Source organism: Colobus angolensis, unplaced genomic scaffold, assembly GCF_000951035.1.
Source record: "Colobus angolensis palliatus isolate OR3802 unplaced genomic scaffold, Cang.pa_1.0 Scaffold13, whole genome shotgun sequence".
NCBI lineage: Eukaryota > Metazoa > Chordata > Mammalia > Primates > Cercopithecidae > Colobus > Colobus angolensis.
The window spans coordinates 13,434,382-13,448,784 of record NW_012114252.1 but is presented as its reverse complement, the minus strand read 5'-3'; the positions used below and the strand labels follow the sequence as shown (position 1 = coordinate 13,448,784).

Here is a 14,403-nt window from a genome sequence, read left to right as displayed (position 1 = left end):
CACCGATGCAGGAGTGCCATCTAGTGTAGGAAATGACTAATTGCGGTCTTCCTTGTATTACAGCAACAAAATGCAAAAAAGGAAAAAATAATTTTTCTCATTACTTTTACAACACTCTTCCCAGGAGTGCACTGAGAGAATACCGATAATTCTCCTCTACTTTACTTGCAGATTTTCGTTTTTGAAACTGTAATCATGACTGCCAATTAGAATCAGCACACTTGTGAGCTCATCAAGCCAAAGCTATGGTTACCCTTTCAAGCAGGAGGGCCTGGCACTTCACATAGAGATGAAAGGAGGAAGGTGTCTGTCAGTCAGCTGAGCTGGGGGAGTGGTGGCAACTGTAATGAAACTGAAGGATTCATGCTCAGTCCAAGGCCTTGGGGTAGGGGAGGGAAACTGCTGTTGCTCCATGCCAGCTATTTTGGGGCTATCCAGAAATTTAGGTGCAGTATTTTCAGATCTTTTTCCCCCAAGAGAATCCATAATTTTTTGTAAAATCTCCCCAAAGGTAAATGTTGGTAGAAAAATGGAAAATTAAAGCTCAAGAGAAGAATACACCATGTAGTTCAAACCAAATGTGACTACAGCTGAATTCAACCAGCAGGCCCAATGCAGCCCCGCTCTAAGAATGAGTCACCAGCCAGGGTGCCCTCAGGAGGGCACCTGGCATCAACGAGCTGAAGGACCAAAGGCAGAAACTGCTCAAATAGAAAAACGATTCAGCAGGCAACAAACGAGCAAAAACTGCTGAACAAAGAAAAGTGGAACAGCATAAACAGGTCATTCACTAAATCAGAAACGCAAACTGTCTATGAACATAAAAAAAATTCACTCTCAATAGTTACCAAGAAACCAAATGGAAAAGTCAGATACTATTTTCACTTATCCTGAAATAATCATTAGATAAGAACTCAAAGATTAAGGACACTCAAATCAATATCTGTTAATACTTTTTTAAAAATAGAAATAACAAAAGACATTTGATTAAATTAGTCCTAATAGACCCAAAAAGAGACTACTTGGAGCCATTAAAAATGATATAAATCTGTATCATTGATAATAGGCCCTGTTCTAACACCAAATAGGTTACAGGTAAAATAAAAAAGTATATAGCATCATCCCATTCTGGTAAAAAAAATATAATACACACACTCAAATGAGTATACATATATATGCAATGTATATGCATCTATATGTGTGAAGAGAAGTCTAAAATTACATAAATTGTAAAGTGTAATCAGCTCTTTAATACATATTTATAATTTTCTGTGATGTATTTACTTTATTTGTATAATAAAGTTATTTGCAGGTTTTCAAGTTATTTACCTACCGTGATGTATGTCTACCTCATAACTCATTCCCGGTACATAAATTTCCTCAACAATAAGAAAATCAGAAAAAGATAAATGAAGACAGTATAAAATACAACACATTGGTAAGTGTGCTATGACTGGAAGACTGCAATCACTACAATAGTTTCACAGTTCATTTCAGTGATTCGAATCACTGACTCTTCAGACCACAGCATCCCAACATCTTTCAAACACAGGATATGTAACTGGAGAGAACACTCAAGGATCATTAAATCAGCCACTACCAAATAGCATCTCATGACATAGTGTTGGTTAAAAGATGCCACCACAATCTTGTGAATATACTAAAAACCAATGAACTGTACACTGTAAATCGGTGAACTTTGTGGTATGTGACTATATTTCAATTTTTTTTAAAAGATGCCATCAAGGACAAAGAAAAAACTACTTTCCCAGACATACTCATAACTCCTGCCATCTCAGAATCTTCAAAATGAAAAATGTTCCCTGAGTATAGCACGACTCTGGGTTCTGGATGGAGCAAGACTTCACCACTGAACACGTCACAGGGTTCACACGGTGAGAAACAGGACAGGAGTGCTGGATGTAACATTCCTGGCATGATATTTCCAAGTCCCTTCCTGGCTGACCTCTCTCAGGACACCGAAAACACCGACAAGTACAATTTCCTTTGCTTCTCCATCACCTCCAAGAATATGGGAGTCCTTGAGGGTAAGGCCTGTGCCTTACTCGTCTCTCCTTTCCCCAGGGCCAGCATGGTGTCTGACACATCATAGCTGCTCTATAAATATGTCAATGAGTGAAAAGGCAACTTTTACATGTGAAATCCACAGGACTGGTTTTGTACCCCTGAACTAGGATACGCCCAGCACCACTAAGAACTGACTCTGATTTCATCATCTCTACAAAACAGCAAACAACCAATACTTCCTGCTGCTTTCTCAGTGAACAATGATTTGTGACAGTTCATGCTGTAATAAATATTTCTATTTGCTTATTTGGGTATTTACACAATTATCTGAATTAAAGAAATAAAAGACCTTACGAGAATTTTAGGAGAGGTTCCAGGCCATGCCCAGGAAATTCATTGAGAATTTCCATGGCAGTTACACAACCCACAGTTGGTATTCCTTCGGTATAATCACTTCCAAGCAAATACGCCAAATTTATTAACTTATTGCGGTCCAATCCTAAAGAGTAACAATATTTTTTAATTTTTACTTTATCAAGATTTCTTATATATGTATAAACATTTTATTATATAAATCATATATATGTGTGTGTATATATATCTATATCCAACAACCAAAAATATCTTATTTGAAAATAAATTATTTTATTCAATGGCATTCTGTTAATATTTTTAAAGTTTTATCCATTCTCATAGCTTTAAATATCCTCTATATGCTGACCCCCAAAGTTAGCTGTCTAGCCTGGGTCTCTATGAACCACAGTCACATACATTCAACTATCAGTTCAACATCTCCACTGGGTATCCAATGAGCAGCTCCAATTTATCATATGCAAACCTGAACGCTTCGTTTCTCCTCCTCCACTGTGCTCCTTCCTTGTCTTACTTAAGGCAGGTCCACTCCACCAGCCACTCAGTATCTGGAATCCTCCTCAGCTTCATTCTTCTCCCGCCCCACATTCAATCTGCCTGCACACCCTAGCACACCAGACCCTGGTGGGTTTCAGCGTCTTCCTATTCTCTAACATTAACCCTTGCCACTTCCTCCCTCTTCCTCTCACACTGGCCTCCTTGCTTCCCTAGAACACAGCCCACAAGCTTTTGCCTCAGCCCCTTTCACTCACTAGTCCCAAGGTATCTATCTACAGTGCTTGCTTCCTATTTCCTGCAGGTCCCTGCCCTGAAGTTAGGTGAGTAAATCCTTTCCCAATAACTCTCTCTGAAACAGCACCTGCACTCTCAATGCCTGAAGTTCACTCTGTCCCCTCCTTTACTGCTCTACTTTTTTATATGGCACATACCACCAACTGTCAAATTATGATTTATGTATCTGCTTATCATCTGTTTCTCCTACTATTTTACTCTCTGCTCTTTCCCCCTTGTTAAGAACAACTGGCATATAGGAGTCACCAAACATGTATTTTGCTGGATGAACAGAAGACGATCAATGCCAGAAACCCGAATACAGGCCCAGGTGCAGGAGTGACTCCCCCTGCTTCCCCTCTCCACCATCTTTGGTTCACTCCGGAGATCTCGGATAACTAGTCAAAGTTTAAATAAGTCAGATGATTAACTACCTAAATATACTAGGACTTTAATCCCTTAATTCAAATATTTAAAATCCTATTCCTCTATATAAGCCAAAGGTCACTTATATGAAAATTTGTATAGACCTACGATTTCCATCAATGCATCAAACCAGTTCCTTGGAAAGAAAAAATTCCTAGGACAAATTCTGAAGGTAAGTGTCAGAAAGTAATCAAAAAGACTCTGAAGTCTTACCTAATTGATTGTGAAAGTCCACATATTGATAATATTCAACAAACTTGTTTTTATTAAAAAAGTTTTTATAGACATGCCGTGCTCCAAACAGCCAGATATCACTGTCATCAGTGATGGTTCCGGAAGTCTGATCAGTCAGGTCCAGAATGGCGCACTGCGCCTCTGCTTCCATGGGAGCCTGGATGTAGGGAACGCCGAACAGGCGCAGGAGTTCCTGCAGAGTGAGGGGTACACAGTGACCCCCAGGGAAGGGCATCACCAGGCTCTGAGCACCAGGAGGCGCAGGGCATACCCTCTTAATGCAATGCATTCCCCCTGGGGTCAGAGGAAGGTGGTAAAGGAAGCCCAAGCTGCCTGCACCCACCTGGCTTTCCAGGAACATCTGTCCGGTGACAGTAGCAGCAATCCGTTCTTGCTGCTGTTTTTGAGCTTTCAGTGAATTCTGTTGTGCTAAGAGGTTGCTCTCCAGAGTTTCCAACTCCTCCTATAAAATGTATTTTCATTTACAGATTTACGTTAATAATCCAAATGTGTTCATTTGTTACAGAAAGCCTGCATTTAGTCTAACTGAAATGACCAATAAGCTCTTTCTCCTTAGGAAGTACTCCACTGGATTTCTAACCAAGATTCTGTAATATCTTTAGCGATCCCTCACTAAACCACATGGAAAACAGAGTCTATTCCAGCCAGTAACCTACACAAAAACGAAGCCATCAGCAACCACAAGATGTACTGCAAATAGCTAATAAATACTCATCCAGCAACTCCTTAAAACTCAAAACCTACTTAACCCGGCTTCCTCAGCAAGAAGTGAAAACACAGTGTTACAGTATTACCAAATTAATATCTTGCCATTCATGGAGAGAATCTTCCGCATCTTTCTCAGCTTCCTGTGGCTCACCATCCACATCCTCCCTCTCAGGGTTGTCCCTCAGGAGGCTCTCGGGCTCAGCAGGGGCTTCTTCCTCCCTAGTTCCTATCAGTTCCTCTTCGCCTTGTTCTGAGGGAGGTTTGGACGTTTCATACAATTCTGCTTGAAGCTCCTCATCACTAATCACATTTTGCACTTCAATGAAACTTCCTGTACCAAAATTAAAAGGTCACTTCAGCTACAACCAAAACATTAAAATGATCCTGCAATCATCAAGAGCTTTCTGGAGGAACCTGAAAAATGCTACACCCTAAAAAGGAAAGATACGACTATAACAGAATACATGTAATAGCATTATTATTAAATAAGAGTAATCACAAATGCCTGTAACTTCAAGCCTTTTCAATTAGGTAAACTGGCATTGTCTTTGAAAGTAGAAAACTCTCTTAAGATGTGTATACTCGCTTTATATAAATATGTTCTAAGTTAACTGACATTGTTTTAAAAATTCAAAAAGGAGAATTATCAAAGTATATAAATAATCAAGGAAGTTGCTCAATGTTTTTATGCTATTCACACAGCACACAATAAAGCTGTGACTTAGAAATAGTTCTTCCTCTTCCACTTCCCTTCTCTCCTCTCTAACTGTCTTTCCCTCTCCTTAAAATATATTTATTGGTTCCCTTCCTTCCCTGCAGGTGGAGAGGGCTGGCAAGGCCTGTCCAGCTGGGTTTAAGGAGACAATCGGAACAGAAGAGGGGGGGTCTCAGGACCTGGGTGCTGGCACCAAGGACACAGTTGAAGCAAAGAAGAGAGCAGGGCCAAGGAGGAGGCCAGTGGGAAGGGAAGAGGGTTACATATCAAGGGAGAATAAGCAGATGTAAATATATTGAGGATAAGGGGAGCAATGTTTCTCATTGTTAGGGATACTACAAAGAAGCAGGAGGCTAGACTGAACCCCATGGAATTGCAGATATCAGTATAAACTCATGGATTTTAGTACAGACAGACACAGAAATAAATACAGATGTGCGTGTGCATGTATATGTATACATAAATATACTTCCTGGCTCTGTTGCTGAAAGGGCCTGAGACAGTTACACCTCAGGATCCATAAGCACACTCACATCCAGCTTGCGGTGTCTAAACCCCATGCTCCACCGAAAAGAACCAGAGCTGTCTGGTGAAATGGCTGGTTCCAGGACCAGGGCAGAGTAAGTACAAGATATGCCTGGTACAGCTTGGCCAGAAAGTAAGGAAAAGCTCAAAATATAATGAAAACACTGCTAAAAGCCATTAGAAGGAGTCCCCACTGGCCAAAGCTGTGACAATTTGAGCAACAAAGTAAATTATGACAGTATTGGATTATAACTCACTGAATAAAATAGGAATACAGGAGTCTACACTGATTAAAAATAATAAAAACAAATGGGGAGAAGAAAAAGATCTTCCTCATAGGAGGATGTCAAGTAAAAATATACAAGGAATGACGGAGTTTGAAAACCATCATTTGGCAACCAACGTAGTAACAAATTATTCCGGTGAACATCAATGGATGCTAACAAGTGGGTGGAAGTTTGTTCGGGAACAGCATATTTATATAGCTCCAAAAATTCCGTTCCCACAAAATACTTATTAATTACAAAAGGGAAATAGTAACTTCTGAATGAAGAAAACTAGCAGATACCAGGAACAAATTGTGTCTGTGTCTGTGTGTGTGTGTGTGTGTGTGTGTGTGTGTTTGATTCTCCTTATTCAAAGCGGCCATCACCTATGAAGTCTCTGTGAACACTCAATTAGCCAATACTGAGTCATTGCTCCTAAACAGATACATGTGCATATTCACACATACACACATATAACATACATATGAACATATTTCATAGATATTATCTTAAATCCTAAAAAACCGCCATCTTAGTAGATTCCATTTATTTCATAAACAAGAAACAAAGTTCAAGAAACAAATTAGTGACCTGCCTGAGGCTGCCACACTAACAGGTGCCAGAATAGGGATTCAAATCTGGTCCAACTGGCCTGGGGCTGGAGCTTCTTGCTCTGTCTCCATTGCATAATCCCCTGCTGTCCCCACCCTCTGGTCATCTCTCTCAGAGCACGGGAACAAGGCAGAGTGTCACCTTGCTTAACCTCAGCAGGGCACAGCGTAGCAACTCAAGCTTTTCCCCAGCTCTGCAAATGTCCACAAATGACCACAAAGACATTGCAGTGAGTACTGATTTTGGAGTTACAAATAAATTTTAGTGAGCAGGCAATTTTGCAAATATGGAATATATGAAGAATGAGGATCAACGGTACACATATGTATACAGATTTGGAGAAATATGATATACATATAGAGGGCCACAGAAAGACCAAGAGAAATTATAAGCTAATGTGATAACATGCTAGCCACTGAGGTACTGGATGAAGGAACCGGTATTTTATAATATTCTTCCAACTTTTAAAGTTCATAATTATTTCAAAATAAAAAGTTTTTAAAATCTAGAGGGAAACTCAACTTTGTCTTCCCCAGGTAGGGCATGTCATGCCTTTAAAAATGATAACAAAAAGCAGAGCAACAGGGAAAGTCAAGATTCATGACCAGCTGTGTGTCCCTGGGAAAGTCATTTCACCTTTCTTTCTACATCTCTTGTTCCTTATCTGTAAAAAGTAAAAACAGGACTATACAAAAGGATCTCTCAGTTCCTACAGAGGTGAAATCCTACCATTCCAAATTTCTACAAAAGCACAGACACGTACCATCAGATTCACTTTCTTCTGAGTCAATTTCCATTGGTTCCGCAGCCTTCGGAATGGAAATCAAACCCTGGTCTGCAGATTCAGTGGTCTGCTGTTCTTGGATGGTGTCCAGAAAATTCTCATGCTCTTTAGCATTAAATGACACCACATTTTCTACATTACTTACTGCCTCTGAAGGGACACTTACTATGCTACTCGTTTCTTGCAAACTGACAGGGCCAATGACTTCAGAAGCAGAATTTGGTTTACATTTTGTTTCATCATCACTTGAAAGAACAGAGGAATCGAATTTACTCTCATATGGGCAAAGTTCTTTCTGTTGCTCAAGCACTTCAGCATGTGTTTCATTCTTTGACACAGAATTTGTACAAGTTGGAGGTGCCGGTGTCAGCTCCCTTCCACTCGGGAGCCCAAGTGTGTCACTATGTCTAACCACTGCACTCTCCAGAGGCAGTCGATCTTTTCTGTCCTTAACCATAGACTCATCACTTATCGGAAAGGCTTCAGTCCCCACGTGAACAAGTGACATTTGTTCTTTTGCAACTGAGTCTGTGGACTCTCTCCCCTCATTAGTGCTGGCTACATGCTCCTCTGCAGAGTTGGCACTGGATGATGCAAGTGTTGCAGTAAACAGCATTCCTTTTCCATCTCTCACTTTAAGTCCTTCATCACTGTCCTCAGTGGAGCTGTTTATATGCATTTCTTCTGCTCCTGGCCCTCCCATCTGCACATCATCTCCAGCACACACTTTTACATCTTCGTCATCATCAAGAGCTCTCTGAATAGCTGAAAGAGTCCGGGGTGATATGGAGCCTTCGTCTACAGCAGCAGGTGCATTCCTCTCATGGGACTGCCTTCGATTCTCACTGTCCAGCTCCTCTTCTGAGCTACTTCCCATCAGGGCAGCTTGCATAGCTAGTAAAGTTCTTGGAGAAGGAGGGGTAGCATCAGGCTCTTTCTCTGTCTTCAGTTTTTCACATGGAGATGACTTCATGTCAAAAGACATGCTGTGCATTTTGCTGGAAGAAGGAAGAGACTCTGAATCCACTTCTGCAACTGTCTTAGCTTGAATACCTTAAGAAGAATTAAAACACTTCTCACCATGCAGTTTTACAGTGTGACAATACACTTCTAGTAAGACGAATAAGAGAACACTGGTTCTCATAAATAAGTATATACATTTTCATTTAATCAGCAACTAGAAGTTAATTCATTAGCTAATTTTAAAGTGGTTTGGCACTATAGTAGTTAATCCATTAATAGCAGTATACAGTTATTACATAAATAGAATTTCATTAATATTATCCAGGAGTGCTAGTTTAGAGAATTCAGAGTGATGATATATCTTTGATTTCTAATGTAAATACATAAATGATGGTGCCTGATACCTTTTATCAAGATGTAATGTGAAGTGTCTTCAGAGACCACTCTCCTTGACTCTACCTCCTTCAGAAAGCCCCCTTCATCTTCATACTGCCTTCGGATGTGTCCTGAATGTTGCTGATTCATTTCCTTTTGGACATGTTCTATGTGCTGGTTCAGATAGTTTTTTTTAAGCAACCCTTTGAGTTGGTACTGTGAAAAGTCATTAGACTCCTAAAAGCAAAATAAACAAACAAAAGTTCTGTTTTATATTAAATACAGATAATAGTACCATATTTCCACCCTTTCCCCAACAGGGAACAAAGAACAATTGGCTTTTTTCACTGATGGTCGTTTCATATTATAAAAGTTGAATAAGAAGAAAAACTTCAACTTCCTTTTAAAAAAATAATCTTCAAAAGAGTTGGGCAAAAAAAATCATGAATACTATGGCTGGGAGCGGTGGCTCATGCCTGTAATTCCAGCACTTTGGGAGGCCGAGGCAGGTGGATCACCTGAGGTCAGGAGTTCGAGAATAGCCTGGCCAACATGGTAAAACCCTGTCTCTACTAAAAATACAAAAGTTAGCCGGGTGTAGTGGCAGGAGCCTGTAATCCCAGCTACTCCAAAGACTGAGGCAGGAGAATCGCTTGAACCCGGGAGGCAGAGGTTACAGTGAGCGAAGATCGCGCCATTGCACTCCAGCCTGGGGGAAAAGAGCAACACTTCCTCTCAAAGAAAAAAAAAAAAAAAAAACATGAATACAGTTTATGATTTAGTCATTATTCAATAAATATGTATTGAGCATGTAATGCATAGCAGTCACTATGACATTTGATTGTGGCTTAACAATCTTCTAGAATGCAGGTAAATATGCAAGTGAAGTGCCTAGCACAACCTAATCCCATAAAAGACACAATAAATCATAGTAATCACAGTTATTAATAGTAATACTTAACATTATAAGGCATTTCCCATGGAGGACATTTTTCTAAGTGCTTTTACATATAATATATAATACCTCATTTTATTCTCACAATTATCCTATGAAACAGATATCACCTCCATCTTATAAATGAAGAAATCAGGACTTAAATAGGTTAGGTAACCTCCCTAGAGTCACAGGGCTAATAAGGGGTAGATCTGGGATCAAAAGCATGTCGATTTACTTTAATTGAATCTATTAATATAGTAGACAACTCGCTCATCCTTGGGGTATGTTCCAAGACCCCCAGAGGATGCCTGAAACTGCAGAACCAAACCTGATTGTCATCAATCAGAACATGTTTCTCTTCATGTGTTCCACCCGAAAATTTAATGGATTTTCCATCTTAACTGAGCACTTATCACACACTGAGGTCATGACTTTTGCAGTTTATGGTACGACAGCAAAACCAGCACCAATTTCTTTTTTCCTCCTTCATAATTTCACAGCTAGAAAAGTCATTTTTATGCAGATCTTAGCAACCTCAGCCAGCATACGATTTTTTTTCTTTCCTTATTAATTCAAGAACTTTCACCTTTTCATTTAAAGGAGGCACTTTACAGCTTCTCTTTGGCATATTCAAATTGCCAGCATCATACTCGTGCACTGCTGTGCCATTATTAAGTCAAATAAGAGTGACTTGAGGAGAAGCACTGCAACATCGCAACAGTCAATCTGATCACCGCGACAGCTACTCAGTGATTAACAGGAAGGAAGCGTCTACAGTACGGAGACGCTAGACAAAGGGAAGATTCACGTTCCAGGCAAGATGGAGCAGGAAGGTGTGAGATTTCATCACGCTACTCAGAATGGTGTGCAACTGAAAACTTATGAATTGTTGATTTCTGAGATTTTCCATTTAATATTTTCAGACCACAGCTTACCACAGGTCACTGAAAACTGCAGAAACCGAAACCCTGAGTAAGATGGAACTATGGTATTATGATTATTACTACTGCTATTATTATCTGCCGTCACTACTGTTACCAATATTACATTTGCACGACGTACAGATGATACAAAGGCCCAACGTGGATGACCTAGAACATCTCTATCAAAATTACAGACCCAATAAGCTGCTACTCCGCACCACCCTGCAGTCCACCACTTCCCGAGACTTCGTGGTTGCAGAAAGAAAACACAGAGCAGTAAATCACTAGGGACTGTCTCTCTTTCTCCCGTTTCTTCCTATTATTGTTTACACAACCAAAATTATACTTCCTCAGCTGCCACCTTTCACGCTCAAGAAATAAAATGTCTGATAGACAGACTGAGCCTGGATGTTTTTCCTGAAATAAAAATCAATTTACTTCTGTCCTTTGTATATCCAAAGACCCAAGAATGTCACCTCTGTGCACCTTAGTGTCTGCTACTGCACACTCTTTGTGGAAAAAAGAGGGAGTGATGAGAAAAGAAGTTTACCCTTCCTTTTCCGTATTTCTGCTATCAATTTAAGCAATATTCAAAAATTGTAGAAAATAAAAAACACTCCATCTACACACTAAGGTTGATGATGCTGCAAAATTTCTATTCTGTCCTACAGTGGGTGAAAGGAGAACTATGGTAGAAGTAACAGGTAGTAGCAATAGAAAGAGAAAAAGAACTCACTCACTGGCAACTAAGACAGAGAGTCATCAATAGTAACACGAATTAAGTATCAATGGCAGCATGATCAGGAGACATATTTGCTAGCACCCAACCACACATCACCTCCACTCTAGCTTTCCGGGCTGCCAAGCTACAAGGTGGTCCAAGGTGAAGAAGCCCCATTCCCACTGTCCAGGAAGAGGAGGAGGGAATGTAGAGAGCCAATGGCATTTCTAGGGATGCAGCAGAGGAAGATACACCTGGAATTTCAATTTAGAACTTATTTTTCCATTGTGATTAGATTCTATATAACTATTAGTTTTTATAGACAATGTATATTATAGGCTACAATAACTTTTTTGAACTAACCTAAGAAATGTGTCAGTAAGCATCTACTGGACACATACCATGTGAAAAAGACTGAGCTAGGCACTGAAAATACAGAGGTGGGCAAGATAAGCATGTTTTGGAGCTAAGAACTATAAAGTGACAGTACAGGGTGCTGTGAGAACAAAGACCAGGAGAAGTCTTGGGTCAAAATCCAAGAAAGACTCCTTAGAGTAAATGTCTATAGGCTCAAACGTACAAATAAACAATGCTTCTTAGAATCTTGGAGATACCGAAATGCTGTTTACAGTTAACTGAGTTATCATATAAGTATTGCTTATCAATTTTCTCTTCTTTCTAATAAAACGTTTTGCTGAAGTTCTTAATTCTAAGCACGAATGTACTGTTGCATGTTTTACCTCTGGCATTGCTTCAAATAATGTTCTTCTGCGCTTGGTGAACTCTTTCATATCAGTCAAGATTTCATGCTTTACTTCAGGAGGCAGGCTGCTGAAGTCCTCAGACTCAATATCTATCGCTTGAGGATTATGAAAGAACTCTTCCTGTAAAGAGAAAAACACAGCACCATGAAATTTACGTTTCGTACACTTAGTTCTATTCATTATTAGGGATATGTATTATGTTTATATAATAAACACAGTTCTACATAATCAACACTTGGCTAAACACAGTTGCATATAATCTGTGACAGGCAACAAAGTGAGTAGGCAAATTAGGGAATGTAGCCATTCACTCTTTAATTCATTCAAAAGAAAAAATACTCAGGAGGTACCTCTAAGGCACCAGGCACTGTTCTAGGTGCCAAGGTACTGTGAGATAGGATAAGGTGCCAGATAAGGTCCCTGCTCTTAGGAGTAGAGGAGGGCAGACAATAAATAAATAAATAAATGAACAAGATAATGGTAAGAAAATAAAGCATATTTATCTGATATGAGAGCGATTACATGAAAAGAAAGCAGAAAAAAAAGATTCATTTGACAGATAAAGAAGACCCCACTAAAAAGAGGATGTGTGAGCAGGGACTTGAAAGATATCCAAGAGCCTAAGGACAGAGCATTTCAGGCTGAGAGAACAGAAAATGCAAGAACCCAAGACAGAATGAGCCTTAAGAATTCAAGCAATATATATAATTCCTGCAATTAAATTAGTTTTACTTTGCTTATAACATAAAAAATGAAATTAAAAGTAGGAAATTCACAGAAGACATGGAAAAGTGTAAAACTTTTCTCAATTGTAACTCATTACCAAAAGTACTTTAAAATCCTTCATTAGTAAAAAAGTAGCTAATACAACCTGCTGTCCTGCATGTCTGTATGTTACATGTATATGTACTAACCAGCAAACGCGTAGGACAGAACTGTCACTGAGCTCAGCGTTTCCTGTGCCTTCCCTCACTAATGCTCACATCACCCCTATCAGGAAGGCACTGATATCAATTTCATTTTCCAAAAAAAAAAAATAAAGCCTTGGAGAATTTAATCTGTGTAAGATCACACAGCTAGTGAACAGTGGAGCCTGGATTGAAACGCAGGTCTTTCTGACCTCGAGGCCCATGGTCTTAACTAAGACTGCTCTCACTAGCTGCATTAATAGCACAGCACCTCCACAACCTGAAGGATCTCGAGGTTTTAGCTCAAAAGTCTTCTACCTGATATAACAAAACAATATGAACAAACAAGAAACAGTGAATTTGGGAATCAAAAAAATGCTATCTGTGACACTAACAAACTTGAAAAAATGTTTATGAAAAAAATATATATAAGGCATAATCTCAATTTGTAAAAATGTTATTCATGAAAATATGTGTGGGACATTCTTCTTGTCTAACTCTCTGCCCCTTTCATAGGGGCTGACCTTAGTAACTAACTTCTGAGGAACAGGATGTGGTGGGAAGGATGCTGCACAACTTCCAAAGCTAGGTCAGAAAGGCAACAGGGCTTCTGCTTAGAACGTTGGGATGCCCACCCTCAGAACACAGCCACCATGCTGGGAAAAAGCCCAGGCCACATGGAGAGGCCACAAGTAGGGCTCTGGCGCCAGCCGCACGGAAGTCTGGCTGACAGCCAGCATCAACCACCGCCCATGGCAGCAAGGAAGCCTTGTTAGTCACTCTAGCCCCAGCTACAGACTGGCTGCATCTACACAAGAGACCCCAGAGATAACTGCCTGGCTGAGCTCATCAACCCCTGGAACCCAGACAGGTGATGAAAACAAAAGATGTTTTAACCACTAAGTTACACAGCAACAGATAACTAGAACGTACACACATAGGTGTACACATATATATGTACATATGTACATTTCATACATGAATACAAATACACACACAGGTATTCAATTATATGGGGCAGGTGAAGAATGGATGAAAATACATCAAAATGTTACCACAAGTTATTTATGAATGATATGTTTTCTACATTTTCTATGTAAGCACATATTACTATTGGTTGGTTGGTTGGTTGTAAAAGAAAAATGGCTTATTTTGAATACACAGACGTGCATAATGGCAAATTCCATATATATACACATGTATAGGTGAGTGTGTATTTATATACATACATGTACACATATATATGCACAATCAGAAGGGCATCTGTCTTTACTTTTAATCAGGAACTTTCATAGTTTCATATATCTCACTAATATTCATTTTCATGTCATTCAATTCAAATAACAGAAT

General features: G+C 39.6%; 1 protein-coding gene across 1 annotated transcript in view; it reads right to left on the bottom strand.

Annotated features, from left to right (window-relative positions):
• Positions 1-14,403, bottom strand: part of LOC105505883 (DNA repair protein complementing XP-G cells) — a 30,590-nt gene that overhangs the window by 5,297 nt on the left and 10,890 nt on the right. Inside the window, exons 6-12 of the mRNA XM_011933863.1 lie at positions 12,122-12,265; positions 8,830-9,037; positions 7,442-8,515; positions 4,647-4,891; positions 4,175-4,294; positions 3,811-4,024; positions 2,383-2,527 (exon numbers count right to left, since the gene is read on the bottom strand). Coding sequence (XP_011789253.1) covers positions 2,383-2,527; positions 3,811-4,024; positions 4,175-4,294; positions 4,647-4,891; positions 7,442-8,515; positions 8,830-9,037; positions 12,122-12,265 — 2,150 coding nt within the window. The remainder of the gene's footprint in view (positions 1-2,382; positions 2,528-3,810; positions 4,025-4,174; positions 4,295-4,646; positions 4,892-7,441; positions 8,516-8,829; positions 9,038-12,121; positions 12,266-14,403) is intronic.